General features: G+C 37.2%; 1 protein-coding gene across 1 annotated transcript in view; it reads left to right on the forward strand.

Annotated features, from left to right (window-relative positions):
- RAD23B (RAD23 homolog B, nucleotide excision repair protein) overlaps positions 1–16,632 on the forward strand; it is a 48,405-nt gene that overhangs the window by 8,894 nt on the left and 22,879 nt on the right. Inside the window, exons 2-4 of the mRNA XM_030292744.2 lie at positions 11,221–11,302; positions 11,597–11,676; positions 15,293–15,561. Coding sequence (XP_030148604.1) covers positions 11,221–11,302; positions 11,597–11,676; positions 15,293–15,561 — 431 coding nt within the window. The remainder of the gene's footprint in view (positions 1–11,220; positions 11,303–11,596; positions 11,677–15,292; positions 15,562–16,632) is intronic.

Consider the following 16,632-nt stretch of genomic DNA (forward strand, 5'->3'; position numbering starts at 1 on the left):
CTAGGGAAGAGTTTCCCCCCCCCACTTTGTAGTTATCCTGTGTCCTTGAGCACTTAAATCTCTTTTCTCATTAGTAAAATAGAAGTAATAACTTCCCTGCCTTCCTTGTAGAGTTGATGTGAAAATCAAAAGAGATCATGGATCTGAAAATTTTTAGCAAATTGTGAAATTAGAAATAAATGCATGCAATTTTTTTTTCAACAAATTGTGCTTTCATCGGTTTTCCATTATTTTGATCACTGTTTTTACTGTCTTTTTTTACAAAAAGTTTGTGTGAATGTGGTATCCTCGGACTGGGTCAGCTTGATGTGATCGGCAGTTTCGAACAGTTTTTAAGAGCAGTGTTCTGCTTTCTTTAGTTTGGAAATTATGAGGTGGTTTGATAGGTAATGTATAAAATTTCTGTTGCTTTTGGAAAGAAATGTGCTAAATTTGAGCTTGCCGTAGCACAGTGAATTCTGCTGAAGGACACCACACCATCTGTTCCCTATAAGTTTCCCTATGTAGTTTGTCCAAGAGCTAATTTTATACTGAATGAACTTTATAAACCTTTTATACATTACATAAACCTTTTCTAGGAGATCTGAATACTTCAAACAGGTAGATAAAAATTATTTGTCACTCCCTTCTCTCCCCCTCACACTTTTGGGTAAATTAGGTAGGTGACTTTTTTGTAGTGTATTAGATTCATTCTCTGCCTATATAGAAACTTTAAAAGTTTACAGGTATCTTGAGAGTTTCTATTTTTCTACTTAATCAGTTTTCAAAGTGTGTCGGTTTTAATCTCGTTGAAATCATATTGTTAGGAATATATTTTAGAATAGATTAATTAAATTGGCATGAATAGTTGGAGTAGCTTAAATATCATAGTTTGTATGGGAAGAATAGGTTCTGAACTTCAAATTATATTTAAAATCATAGCCTTTTGGATCATAACCCTATTTGAGAATTGATTGCCTTTATATACTCTCTGTTCATACATTATTTTATTTTATTTTTTATTTTTTTAAATTTACATCCAAATTAGTTAGCATATAGTGCAACAATGATTTCAGGGGTAGATTCCTTAGTGGCCTTTACCCATTTAGCCCATCCCCCCTCCCACAACCCCTCCAGTAACCCTCTGTTCTCCATATTTATGAGGCTCTTCTGTTTTGTCCCCCTCCCTGTTTTTATATTATTTTTGTTTCCCTTACCTTATGTTCATCTGTTTTGTCTCTTAAAGTCCTCATATGAGTGAAGTCATAGGATTTTTGTCTTTCTCTGACTAATTTCACTTAGCATAATACCCTCCAGTTCCATCCACGTAGTTGGAAACAGCAAGGTTTCATTCTTTTTCATTGCCGGTAATACTCCATTGTGTGTGTGTGTGTGTGTGTGTGTGTGTGTGTGTGTGTGTGTGTGTATCACATCTTCTTTATCCATTCATTCATCAATGGACATTTGAGCCGTTTCCATACTTTGGCTACTGTTGATAGCGCGGCTATAAACGGGGGTGCATGTGTCCCTTCGAAACAGCACACCTGTATCCCTTGGATAAATGCCTAGTAGTGCAATTGCTGGGTCATAGGGTAGTTCTAGTTTTAGTTTTTTGAGGAGTCTCCATACTGTCTTCTAGGTGGCTGCACCAATTGCATTCCCATGTTCATACATTATTAATACTGTACCCTCAGTAATAAAAAAAAAATCTCTTTACTTTTGCTACATTATTTTATTCCTTGGGTCCAGTGGGAAGATTTTTCCTATTGCACTAGTCAGCTGACTTTTTTACCATCAAATCTATCTTTAGAATTCGCAGAAATATACTTTGGGGAGAGGAATCCAGAAAATACTCCTTGGTGCCTATGCTAGTTTCCCAAATGGAAGGATACCACTTAAGGAATCAAAAGGAAAAAGAAAACCAAAAACATTGCCCACATAGATGCACACAATCTATGAAATCCTTTTGTAAACATATTTAGGTTTGGGAGTCTTTTCTTTTGCTAATGTTAATTGCCAAATTTTGGTTGCTCTTGTTTTTCGAAATTTAAGTAGGTATTAGAGTACTGCCTTAGATTTTTTTTTTTTTTTTTTTTTTTTTTTTAAGTAATCTCTACACCCAGCGTGGGGTTCAAACTCAAGACATCAATATCACGAGTTGCATGCTCTACCAACTGAGCTGGCTGGGCACTCTAGAATTTTCTTTTTTAGTGCAGACTCCTCAAAATTGCAGTATATTCTTCTGTGATATTAGTAAGCAGTGGTTGTTTCCCTTAAATTACTAACATAATCTAGGCTTGTTATAGTTACTAAAGTATATAAAAAAGTAGAAGTCTTTATGCCCCTGGTCCAAATAACCACTATAGACTCTATTTGCTGCTAGACAGTTTTTTTTACCTATGTGTAATATATAAACATAATTTCACTATGTTCTTAAAAATCACTTGCTTAGCAACTAGCTTTTGCCCTTTATAGATAATTATAAATACGTCATTCATTCATATATGCATGTATTCAGTGAGTACCTTGCACGTATAGCATTGTTCTTGTATTGCATTGTATTTAAATTAATGCATCTGCACTAATATATTTTACCACTGATGAATGTTTAGGGTTGTTTTCAGTGTTAGGAACAGTAGTGTAGAACACATAACTTGTTCGTGTATCTTTAAAGTGTTTTTGTAAACATCTCTTCAGCATTGATTTCCAGATGCAGAGCTGCTGGATCAAAGGAACTCAAATTTGCCTGCATTAGCGCTCACAAATATCAGCATTTGTTGTTGTTCTCAAATATCACCTTCCACAGTAGCACTAGCCAGGATTCAAATAGGAGATGAGGCACAGATTAAATTGAGTTAAATATTGGGAAGCTCTTGATATACTGCCTGGCATGTGCTAAGTACATAGCATACATGAGCTGTTGTTATTCAGCCTCTGTACTTCAGGGCTACCCATTAAAGCTTGCATAAGTCTTTTTACGGTATATGTAATTATAACAGTAATAAGGAAAATATATTGTAATATTGAGGAAACTGGATTATAATAAATATTCAGTTGCTAACCCAATCAACAAGCTATAGTCCTAGAAATCTTGTGCGAAAGTGCCGTGTAAGAAGACTGACATGCCAAAAAAAAAAAAAAAAAAAAAAAGACTGACATGCAAAACGACATTTACTATCATGGGGATATAATCTATAAAACATTATTTTTATATTTGAAACCTACAACTTAAGTTTGTTGAATGAAAATGACTACTTTTAATGGTTGTTGGCCTGAACTAAGGTAGTACCATGGGATGCAAAGTAATGTTCACACTGGGAAATAATTACATGGTAAGTTGGAACCACTGGATGAATGATTTGATGTGAGGAACGTGGAAGAATAGACAAGCATCTCATGGGGATGGGATGAAACAGGATAATTGATCAGATTTTATGTTGGCACTTTTTAATAGACTATTGTGATTGTCAACCATGTTTAATGTTAGATACAGAGTATGTTTTTCCTTTAAAATGCACACAATTTCATAAGAGAAAAAGAAGTATGTGGCTAGGAAAAAAGTTTGATTTCTTGATTGTCAACCATGCTTTGTCGATAGTTGAGTTGATGATAAACTTCCATTCATTTTTTTTTAATGTTTATTTATTTTTGAGAGAGACAGAGCGCGAGCAGAGGAGGGGCAAAGAGAGAGGAAGACACAGAATCCGAAGCAGGCTCCAGGCTCGGAGCTGTCAGCATAGCCAGGCGGGGCTCAAACTCACGGACCGCGAGATTATGACCTGAGCCAAAGTTGGCTGCTTAACTGACTGAGCCACCCAGCTGCCCCAATAAATTTCCATTCTTTATTTAGGGAGAAATAAACATCAAAATGAAAGTTTAGTCCCTCCTTCTTGTTTATTATTAGCCTTGGATAGGGTGGCCTTGGTTATTTATTGGAACTGTAGTGCTCCATTATAGATCCATCTTGTTTGCTGCTTATTGAAACAAGAGCATTGGCATGGGACTCAGCACAGTTAGTAGAGGAGTCACAACTGCATCTGTTGCTTGCCATAACCTTCCCAAGAGAAACCATGTAGAGAGGTGCTGCCTCCTCTTTTTGTTTGTTTTTTTTGTTTGTTTTTGGTAATATCCAGGAAGAAGGCCTTTCTTTATAAGCTGTTTTAAAGTGTGTTCCATTTGATTGGGTTAGGGAAGGTTTAGACAAACTAGATGTCTAGAAGCCATCTGCAGTAAACACATTATGGTTGAAATGCCTATACTAGGATATCTAGTAAAAGTAACCAGTAGAGAGTTGGGTCTGTATGACTAAAGATAAGGAGAGGATTTCACAAATTAGTGAACAGAGAGATTGGAGGAAATCCTGAGGAGTATGGCCTTATGGAAGCCAAAGGAAGACAGTGTGAAGAGGAGAGACAGGTCAGTACTAAGAGACAGGTCAGGTAAGGTAGTGAAGGACTAAGAAGTATCTAGTTATGGTTTTGCTGAATTTAGAGATACTGGTAAGAACAGTCTTAATGGAATCCTGAGCATAGGGAGAAAAATAAGTAGCAGAATTGGGAATAAAGTCCATGCTTCTGTCAGCACTACGTTGCATTCTTGAGTAATCGGTGTGGGGTTACTAGTATTACAATGTGTGTAGTTAATTTTTTTTTTTTTGAAAAATGCCTGAGACAAAGGGGAGGAGACTATAGCTAGCAAGAAATAATGGGGGGTTGTGAAGTTTTTGTTTTGTCTTAAAGATGATAGAAAATTGGGTCTGTTTAAGTGTGAATGGAAGTGAACTGGCCTTGAAGGAGAGGGTGAAAATACAGCTGGGGGAGGGTGGGAAACAAAGAATCTAGCAAGGTATTGAAGAACACTGGATGGAGAACCAAGGAACAAGTGAAAAGGATTAGATTTGAAAGAGAGGGATGCCTCTTTCATTTAATAGGAAGGAAGGAGGGGCACCTGGGTGGCTCAGTCTGTTAAGCAGCCAACTTCGGCTCAGGGCATGATCTCGCGGTCCGTGAGTTCGAGCCCCGCGTCGGGCTCTGTGTTGACAGCTCAGTGCTGGAGCCTCCTTCAGAGTCTGTGTCTCCCTCTCTGTCTACCCTTCCTCCACTCACACTCTGTCTCTCTCTCTCAAAAATGAATAGATGTTCAAAAAAATTTTTTTTTTTTGTAAATTTTTATTTTTTTTTTTTTAACGTTTATTTATTTTTGAGACAGAGAGAGACAGAGCATGAACGGGGGAGGGGCAGAGAGAGGGGGAGACACAGAGTCGGAAACAGGCTCCAGGCTCCGAGCCATCAGCCCAGAGCCCGACGCGGGGCTCGAACTCACGGACCGCGAGATCGTGACCTGGCTGAAGTCGGACGCTTAACCGACTGCGCCACCCAGGCGCCCCCAAAAAATTTTTTAATAGGAAGGAAGGAGATTAGGTGGATCTGGATGCAAAAAAAGAAAGTATGTCGCTTTGGTGGCAGAAGGTGGAGGATGGGTCCCTCTGATATCTGCTGATTTTTGTCTTTGTTTTTAATTTGGGGAGGAGGGGCAGAGAGAGAGTCCCCAGCATACTCCTGCATGGAGCCCAAAGTGGGGTTTGATCTCATGAACTGTGAGATCATGACCTGATCCAAAATCAAGAGTCAGAAGTTTAACTGACTGAGCCACCTGGGCGCCCTTGATATATTTTGAATGAAGTAGAAGGTCATCTGTGGGGAGGGAGGAAGTTTTGGCAATCAAATTTAGAGAAGAGTGCAGGTTTGAAATATCCTCTTGGAGAATGGAGGAGAACCAAAAGAAGTGAGGATTTAGGGTATCTTTAATTTTCTCCAGCATGTAGAAGATTGGATGTAAATGGATAGGTAGGGGTTGGATAGTTAAGGTAAGATTTGTTAGCTGAGGTAGGAGGCAGCACAGAGTGGTCAAAGTGAATTTTTTGTTGAGTACAGATGGAAATAAATTCAGTTGTGTGGGTCCAAATGTGGAATTTTGCCTGGGAGAAGCAGCAAAAAGACAAGAAAGTCTGATAATAGGAAGAAAGTGATAGAAGCAGTGGAATTATTGTCTTTGCCAAATAGAACTGGCAATAAAGATCAGAGTGAAAGTAGGCACTCTGGGGACCAAATGCAAGACCAGGTGTAGTGAGTGAATAGTTACTGAGAGCTGGTAGGGATAGGTGATTGATGTTTACAATTTCAAAGATGGAGAAGTTTGGGGATAACAGGATTCAGCCTGTGTTGTGTGGGTAGGTGACTTAAGTAGATTGGAAAGTAAAGATCGTGTTGAGGTTAAGGAACAACGCCAGAATTTTGGACAGGTCGGTGCACCCGGAACTAAAGTCTAGTTCTAGTAGATGTGTGTGTATGTATGTGAGTGTGTGTGTGTGTATTCACATATATGTTTATATATAAATATATAAAGTTGATTTTATGTTCTGAAGTGGTATTGCTAGATTGAATGGCCACCGCCCCAAAAATGTTGCACTTTGACATATTGCCTTCAAATATTTTATTGTTTGACACTCCCATTCTGAGAGTGTTGTCTCTTCACACTTAACACCAAGAATTGTTCAACACTGTCTTTTCCAGTATGATGGTGTGTTGAACTAATGACATCTGACACTAAAATTTGTGATTCTGGTTACTAATAAGGTTGAACTTTTTATTGACTGTACTTATGAATTGTTGCCCTGTTATTTGTCCCTTATTTCTCTTGGCACAAGAAGTATTTTCTACCATTTCTCTCTCCTTAATTTTTTTGCGTTTTTCCTTTTGGTATTTGTCCTATTTCTGTTTGAAATGCATGCTTAGTTTATTAATTTTTCTTTAATAAACGGTTTTAATGTTAGTCTGTGATTACTTTTTTAGTGAAATCATATAGGTACCGATGTCTGTAGAGTTCTCATTGTTATGTACTTAATATTTTTTAATCACCCGTTTTTGGTTTTTTTGGAGCAAAATGATTGGAGGTGTTTGTTCTTGTTGTTTGTCCTGCTTTTTTTTTTTTAAACTTACAAGTGTTTTGGGGTTTTGTCCCTTCCTCACTCTTTTGACATACAAAGCTAGAGAGTAGGTCCGTTATTTGTTTGGGCTTATGAAAATACAGTGGAATAGTCTTTATGGCTAAACTTTTAAAGTGTATATTCTATGGGTGCTGGAAATAAAAGTATAATTTCCATTGGTTAGAAACTATGTATACATATCAATTAAGTCTAAATTGGCTACACATTCTTGTCTGTCAGGAATGAGATTCCTGCTTATTTCTTTCATTCTTTATTTTTTGCTTCATATATTTCTTTATTTTCCTTTCCTTACATATATTTATGCTATATTAATTTACTCATTCAGCAAGTGTTAATTGAGCAATTACTGTGTACTCCACCACTGTGTACTGTTCTGAGAACTAGAATCACTCATAGTAACACATGTGGTCTATCATTCATTTGTGAGTTTTTTTTTAACCAACCACAGTTGCAAATATTGCATCTCTTCTCTGAACAAAGAAGTATGGAAGGAAGTTATTCACCACAGAGTGCTCTGAGCTCTATGCTGTTGCTCAGCTGACTTCGGGCAAGTCATTTAGCATGTAAATGTAAAGTAGCAGTTCTTAGGCAGTCCTCTCTTTTTGTTTTCAAGACCCTTTACATTTAAAATTTGTTGAGGACCCCAAAATAACTTTATCAATGTACTTGTATTTACTGTATTAGAAGTTAAGCAGAGGAATTTTCTAAATGTTCATTTAAATATAATAAATTTAAATTTAAATTATTATATTCATTTAAATATAATAAACCTATTAAATGTTACAACTAATATTTTTATGTGAAAAATTATTTTCCAAAAGAACAAAAAACAGTAAGACTGGCATTATCTTACTTGCTTTGCAAAACTTGTTTTTAGTGTTTATTTATTTAAAAAAATTTTTTTTAAGTTTATTTATTTTGAGAGAGAGAGCGTGCACAAGCAAGGGAGGGGTAGAGAGAGATGGAGATAGAGGATCCGAAGCAGGCTCTGTGCTGACAGCAGAGAGCCTGATACAGGGCTTGAACCCCACGAACCATGAGACCATGACCTGAGCTGAAGTCTGACCCTTAACTGACTGAGTCACCCAGGCACCTTAAAATGTTTTACTTTTGAGAGAGAAGAGTGTGCAAGCTTGAGAGGGCGAGGGGGAGGGGATGACTTGATCGGAAGTGGGCTCTGCACTGATAGCAGAGAGCAGGATGCAGGGCTCGAACTCTTGAACCATGAGATTCTGACCTGAGCAGAAATCCACCCAGGTGCCCCTTGTTTTGCAAAACTTTTTAATGTTTGGCTTAATAGAAAAAGATAGCTAGATTCTCATCTGCTTCTGCACTCAGTCTTTTGTGAAGTCACATGTTTTGTAGCCTCTGGAAAACTCAAGTATATACTTGTGAGAAAATGAGAGTACAAAAGGCAAATAATATCTTTTGACCTGGTAGACCTCCTGATAAGTAAGGTCTTAGGAATGTTTTTGGCTCCTTCATCACATTTAGAGAATCATTGCTCTTGGCAGTACAGGGTTTAAATAAATGGGTCTTTAAAAGTTACTTTATCTTAGAAATTTGGATAGTATCTTTTGTTTCCTGCACTTAACATGACATGCTAGCTGAACGTATAGGTAAAATCAGAACTGCCAACATAAATTATAGAACAAGGGCCAACTGTAGAGTTGTTAGACTTGTGAATCCTTGTACTTTTTTATTCTGACCCACACATAGCATAGAATTTACTATCTTGTGGAATTTATATCCTGAGTTTACTGATGTTGACGTCAGATTCTCTGAGTGCTTTTTTATTTTTTTATTTTTATTTAAAAAAATTTTTTTTAACATTTATTTATTTTTGAGACAGAGAGAGAGAGAGCATGAACAGGGGAGGGTCAAAGAAAGAGGGAGACACAGAATCTGAAACAGGCTCCAGGCTCTGAGCGGTCAGCACAGAGCCCGACGCAGGGCTCGAACCCACGGACCGCGAGATCATGACCTGAGCCGAAGTCGGACGCTTAACCAGCTGAGCCACCCAGGAGCCCCCCCTGAGTGCTTTTTTAAAAAGCTGTTACTTATGGGGCATCTGGGTGGCTCAGTTGGTTAAGCATTCGACTCTTGGTCACGATCTGTGGGTTAAAGCCCTGCATCAGGCTCTGCGCTGGCATTAGTTTTTCACCTAAAGCTTAGAACTATCAGACAGTTTTCAGAAGTATTCTGGGGAATTGAAGGAAATGGAATTTTCCCTCTTGATTCTTGTACCTTTAGATTTTTTTTTTTTAACGTTTATTTATTTTTGAGAAAGACAGAGACAGAATGCAAATGGGTTAGGGGCAGAGAGAGAGGGAGACACAGAATCCGAACCAGGCTCCAGGCTCCAGGCTCCAAGCCGTCAGCACAGAGCCTGATGCGGGGCTTAAACTCATAGAGCTGTGAGATCATGACCTGAGCCGAAGTCAGACGCTCAACCCACTGAACCACCCAGGCGCTCCTGATTCTTGTATCTTTAAAGTAATGAAAGTAGTGCTCTCTCTGTGTATCCCTATCAAGCAGTCTTTCACCTAAAGCTCAGAACTATCAACTTAGACAATTTTTCGAAGTATTCTGGGAGATAGAAGGAATGGAATTTTTCCTCTTGATTTTTGTGCCTTTAAAGTAATGAAACTAATTCCATTATATCTTCTTGCCTTTTTTACTCCTCTGCCACCGTGCTTTTTGATTAGTTTCAGAAATTGGACTCATTTTCAAAATACCTCATAATGAGCCTGTTGTCATGTAATTTTACAAGACAGAGATCATAAAGATCATCTGTTACAGTACCTCTTACTTTGTAGATGAGACAACAGATAGTAGTCCTCGGCCAAGGCTGAAATTTGGAGCCACCTGTAAAGCTTTTAAAAAAGTACAGGTGTTCAGGGGCACCTGGGTGGCTCAGTCGGTTAAGCATATGACTTCAGCTCAGGTCATGATCTCCCAGTTCATGAGTTCGAGCCCCACATCCAGGCTCTGTGCAGACATCCCAGAGCTTGGAACTTGCTTCGGATTCTGTTTCTCCCCCTCTCTCTGCCCCTTCCCTGCTCACTCTCTCTCAACAATAAATAAATGTTTAAAAAAATTAAAAAAAAAATAAAGGTGTTCAGGCCCCATCTCTAGAAATCATGTTCTAATTGATCTTTATGAAGCCCCCTCAGATGACAATGATGAAACATATCCCACTTTTTTTTTTTTTTAATTTTTTTTTCAACGTTTATTTATTTTTGGGACAGAGAGAGACAGAGCATGAACGGGGGAGGGGCAGAGAGAGAGGGAAACTCAGAATCGGAAGCAGGCTCCAGGCTCTGAGCCATCAGCCCAGAGCCTGACGCGGGGCTCGAACTCGCGGAGCGCGAGATCGTGACCTGGCTGAAGTCGGACGCTTAACCGACTGCGCCACCCAGGCGCCCCATATCCCACTTTTAAAGTGAATCATTTGCATCGGGCTCTGTGCTGACAGCTCAGAGCCTGGAAGCTGCTTCAGATTCTGTCTCCCTCTCTCTCTGCCCCTGCCCTTCTCACATTCTCTCAAAAATAAACATTAAAAAAAATGTTTTTAAGTGAATCATATGCCTTTCTTTTGTTTGTTTATTTATTTATTTTTGAGAGAGAGTGACAGAGCACAGTTAGTGGAGGGGCAGAGAGAGAGAGGATCCCACGCAGGCTCTCCACTGTCAGCACAGAGCCTGACACAGGGCTTGAACTCTCAAACCGTGAGATCACGACCTGAGCCAAAATCAAGATTTGGACACTTAACCAACTGAGTCACCCAGGCGCCCCTGAATCATTTGCTTTTTAACATTCTTATTTAACTTTTATTTTTATTGTAGATGGAACTATTTTATTTCTTAGACCTTTTAGGTTAGAGAGCTTTTCTTTTTTACTCTGTGGGAAATAAGCCCGTAAGCTTTATAATGAGAATCAAGACTTCTGATGTTGCAATTTTTATTTTGAGTAGATTTATCAAGTCAACTGGTAAAAGTTTTTTCTTTTAATCTGTGTATGTGTAGCAGCTGGTGGTAAAGTTTATACCTATACCTAATGATACGCATTAAGAATGAGTCGTTTTTAATATAAATTGTGAAGACATGATCTTTAAGTTTTTGCAAGTATTAATGATTAATATACGTATAAAAGTTTTACCTTGCATTTCTCAGATTCTGGATAGTCATTTGTTGTTTAGACCTGTTAGAAAAGAATGTTTATTTTTCCTTTAGGTGAAGGCGCTGAAAGAGAAGATTGAATCTGAAAAAGGGAAAGATGCCTTTCCTGTAGCAGGTCAAAAATTAATTTATGCAGGTATGAATTAAATATTGAAAGTAATGCTATCTTTCAGATTGTGTAGACAAACTCGTTCTGTCAGACACATACACAGTGTTTGTGTTTGGTATCTTTAAATCAAATGTTAGTGCCTTTTTACCTGATTATATTTCCAATTATATTTTTCTTTATCTTGACTGATCACTTAATGATTTTCTTTGGGGAAAGTATTAATTGATAGAATTGACATTGGTAATTGTTTTAACTTCAGTTATGTGTAAGACAAAGGTTATGGGCTTCAAATAATGTATTCTTTTTTTCTTAATGTACTAGGCAAAATCCTCAATGATGATACTGCTCTAAAAGAATATAAAATTGATGAAAAAAACTTTGTGGTGGTTATGGTGACAAAAGTAAGTTTTAGCCTTGTTCTGTATATTTTTATGCATGCGAGGTTTTTTAAAAAAAATAAAGATCCCAAGTCCAGCCTTTATACTTTAGTGAATACAGTTTATGCACATCCATAGTGGCAGGCACTTGGCTGTTTTTTAAAAAATTTTAAGTTTACTTTGTGTGAACCATAAAGTTAATTTTATACATTTATAGCTTAAACATTTTTAAATAAATTAAAACAGTTGATAAAATATCATGTGAAAATTGTTAGATTTTGCTGGAGTAGAAAAATTGCTAATTATTTAAAGATTTAAAGATGTGATTCTTAGAATAAATATTTCTTATTTTGTGGTTTTAATAAGGGTGCCTTAAAGAGACTTGTTAAATTATGTGCTAGATCTGATAGGCTCAAGCAGAAAAGACATGTAGACTCCTAAATTCAATGATATTTCTTAGTTGATGGGGTAGATTTTTAGAAACTAAAAAAGAAAAAGGCAGTTAAAGAAATGAAGGAATGATTGTTGTGAGGAAGTTTTTTAAAGGGAATTTTTTGTGATTTATTGGACTGAAATATACTTGGGACAGTTTATCAAAGTTTTTCTCTAAAACAGAATGGATATGGGTTCTGTCAGGATTCTGTAATATTTTTATTTAAAGATGCATAAGCATGCAGTAGAGAGTTAAAACAGAGAAGTGTTGTACTCGTGACATGAATTTTTAGGATTGAATTATCATAATCTGAGAACAGTGATACTTGTAACCCTGAAAATAGGTTTAAATAAGTAATTGGAAACCAAGTTTATTATGGACTATAAACCATTTATTAAAATAAATGTGAGGATTTTTTTTTAAGTTTAAGGTAATATATGCAGTAGAAATACAGAGAGTTGAGCAAGTAAATTTTATTTATTTTAACTTTTAAATTTTATTTAAATCCAAGTTAGTTAACATAGTGTAATAATGATTTCAGGAGTAGAATTTAGTGATTCATCACATACATACAACGCCCAGTGCTCATCCCAACAAATGCCCTCCTTAGTGTCTGTCACCCATTTAGCCCTTCCCCACACCCAGCACCCTACCAGCAACCCTCAGTTTTTTTCTATATTTAAGAGTCAAAGAGGGGCGCCTGGGTGGCTCAGTCGGTTAAGTGTCCGACTTCGGCTCAGGTCATGATCTCATAGTTCGTGGATTCGAGCCCTGCATTGGGCTCTGTGCTGCTGACAGCTCAGAGCCTGGATCCTGCTTTGGAATCTGTGTCTCCCTCCCTCCCTCCTTTTTCTCTCTCAAAAATCAACATTAAAAAAATAATTTAAAAAAAAAGAGTCAAAGAAAAAAAGTCTCTTCTGGTTAGCAAGTCAGTTTTAATTACTGCATATTTTTGTCCTGAGTAAAAGCAGCTAAACGGTTTACATGTGTTGGACTTAAAAGTTCGTATAATCCATTAAGAGAACCATTGTGATTTTGCTATGTTAAAGCACTTACTCATTAAATGTTTGGGTTTTTTTAATATAATTTATTGTCAAATTGGTTTCCGTACAACACCCAGTGCTTATCCCAACAAGTGGCCTCCTCAATTTCCATCACTCACTTTCCCGTCTCCCCCACCCCCATCAACCCTATTTGTTCTTAGTATCCAAGAGTCTCTTATGGTTTGCCTCCCTCTCTGTGATTTTTTCCCCCTTCCCCTCTTCCATGGTCTTCCGTTAAGTTCTCAAGATCCACATATGAGTGAAAACATATGGTGTCTTTCTCTGACTTATTTCACTTAGCCATTAAATGTTAAACTTTACATACAAGAAACAGAATCATGAGGAAACTTTGTCTCAATTGAGTATTTTTTAATTGTGTTAAAATATACGTAACACAAAATTTACCAGTTTAACCATTTTTAATTGTACAGTTCAGTGGTATTAAGTGCATTCACATTGTTGTGCAACCATCTCCAGTACTCTGTACCCACTAAATAGTAACTCCCCATTCTGCCCCCACCCCCCCAGGCCTTGGTAACCACCATTCTACTTTCCATGAATTTAACTACTCTATACATCTCATATAAATGGAATCATAAAGTATTTTCCTTTTGTGACTGGCTTATTTCCCTTAGCGTAGTGTCTTCTAGGTTCATCCATGTTATAGCATGTGCCAGAATTTCTGTCCTTTTAGGGCTGAATAATACTCCATTGTTTTATGTAGTTTTATCATGAATAGTATGCAAAATGTGGTAGCCACATATTTGGATATGTATATGTTTGGGGTCTTATTTCCTTTAGTATTGTGATAACCTTGACTGTTTAGAACGTAACTAAGAATTAAGCAGGATAGGTCTCAGAATAGATGGATGTGTTTGAAGAATAGCTACTTAGAGCCAAGCTTTTTCTTATTTTACACAGGACTCTACTGATAATTTGTGGTTATTTTATTTTCAAGTTAATAATAGAAGCCATCTATTAGAAGGGGAAGTAGTAGGCATTATAGAGGCAAAGAGAAATGACCTTATTATAAAGAGCCAGGAAAACTGGTTAGATCAGAAGTAAGCAGCAAAACTTCAAAAAGCAGATGGGTTTCCTACCATTTAGAATGAGGCTTAAATAGCACTGTGGCAACAGAGACTTTGCGAGGGCATGAAATGTTATATTATTATAATCATCATAAATAATCTTAAGGGAAATACTAAATTAGCATAATACATTTAAATTACATTTTAATCTAAATCAGAGTTTAGAACATTAATAATTTGCAGAGTATTATATTGGCCGTTTGAAAAGTTATAGGGCTAAACACAAGATTCGTAGAACAAAGAAAAGAGGGAGTGAATGCTCCTAGTATTATTTTTTTTCAGTCCCCTGTCCTACCTTGCACAGCAAGTCTTTCCAGTGCATGCTCAACTAGCTCAGATCAAACAAGAGAGTTATTTTGGTGATGCTTTTATTATTATTATTATTATTATTATTATTTTATTTATTTTTTTTTTTAACGTTTATTTATTTTTGAGACAGAGAGAGACAGAGCATGAACGGGGGAGGGGCAGAGAGAGAGGGAGACACAGAATCGGAAGCAGGCTCCAGGCTCTGAGCCATCAGCCCAGAGCCTGACGCGGGGCTCGAACTCACGGACCGCGAGATCGTGACCTGAGCTGAAGTCGGACGCTTAACCGACTGAGCCACCCAGGCGCCCCTATTATTATTTTATTTTATTTTATTATTATTTGTTTTTTGGTGATGCTTTTAAATGACAATAAATACCTTGAAGTTATAACCTCGGAACTTAAACTGTAAAGTTTGGTAGGGGGTAATTAAATGGTCCTTTTTTTTTTTTAGTACACATTCTATATATCTCTGAATAGTGGCTTCTATTGGTTCTTTTTTGTAGTGACTTGGTAACATAACAAAGACAAACTGTTAGCTAAAAGCTAATTAAGGTTGTTAGTTAATATATCATCTTTGAAAGAGTAACATAGTGATTCAGATTGCTAATACTGATCATTTATTAAGTTACTTTACAAAATTATTTTCAAGTTACAAGTTTATATTAGTGTTATGTTTGTAGCCTCCTATAATGATAGTCTACTTAGAGATCAGGTAATAATGTGGTATTTTATCATGATTCATTATTTTACTTTTTTAATGTGTTTAGCCCAAAGCAGTGACTACACCAGCACCAGCTACAACCCAGCAGTCAAATCCTGCCACCACAACCACAGTTAGCTCCACCACAGCTCCAGCTGTGGTCCAGGTCCCGACCTCTCCTCCCGCTTTGGCTCCCACTCCTACCCCCGCATCCATCACTCCAGCATCAACGACAGCATCTTCTGAACCTGCACCTGCTAGTGCAACGAAACAAGAGAAACCTGCAGAAAAGCCAGCAGAAACACCAGTGGCTACTAGTCCAACATCAACTGACAGGTAAGAACTGTATTCTAGGAAATTGTATCCCAAAACACGTTCATATTAGGAACTTCATGCATGTAGGGGTGCCTGGGTGGCTCAGTCAGTTAAGCGTCCGACTTCGGCTCAGGTCACAGTCTCATAGTTTGTGAGTTCAAGCCCCACGTCAGGCTCTGTGCTGAACAGCTCAGAGTCTAGAGATTCTGTGTGTCCCTCTCTCTGCCCCTCCCTGCCTGATCTCTGTCTCTCTCTCAAGAATGAATATGAATAAACATTAAAAAAAAAGAACTTCATGCATGTGTTTGTTTTGATTATTGTTTTGATCAAACTAACTTTGTTTCTACTCTGTTAAACTTTTCTGAACATTGAACTCTCACTAAAACTAATTTTTGTGCCTGTTTAAATTTTCGTGATCCAGTTTTGTATACTCCATTATTTTTTTCCCCAGGGAGAAGGGAAAGAGGGTCAAAGTTATTCTTCATTTTGTGTAGAAAAATTAGGAAATACAAATGCCCAGAAAGAATTATAAAAATAACTTCATATTTTATTATTGTTTGACATATTATAAATAACTTGACACTGCCCCAGTCATTATTTATATTATTTTCTGATTGTTGTCATTTCTATTGTAAACATCTTTCATTCCATTAAATATTTCCATTTGCTGCATAGCATTGTGTTTGGATCTGACGTTTGTTCACGCTCAACCTTAGAAAAGTAACATCTTTGGGTATTTTCCTCATCTGAAAATTTGTGGATGGCAACCTATCTCCTAGAGTTGTTATAAGGATTAAATGGAATAATGAATATAAAAGGTGTAAAATAGCACACGGTACACAGCAATACGTATCAGCTGTTGTGGGTACTTCACCTACCACCTTTTGTTGAACATATGGATTGTTTCAGTTTTCCACTGTTTTATCTATATTTTTGTGAACTTTTGTAGACATTTAAGTTTTGCCTGTGTAGATCTTTAAAACCAAAGAAAAAGCACTGGGATATTTGTGGAGCAAGAAATAATTTCTTGTGAGAAGTTGACAAGATAACTGAGTAATTTATGACAAAAGTTTTTTCCCCCAATGGTAAATA

The sequence above is a fragment of the Lynx canadensis genome, chromosome D4 (genome assembly GCF_007474595.2).
Source record: "Lynx canadensis isolate LIC74 chromosome D4, mLynCan4.pri.v2, whole genome shotgun sequence".
Taxonomy (NCBI): domain Eukaryota; kingdom Metazoa; phylum Chordata; class Mammalia; order Carnivora; family Felidae; genus Lynx; species Lynx canadensis.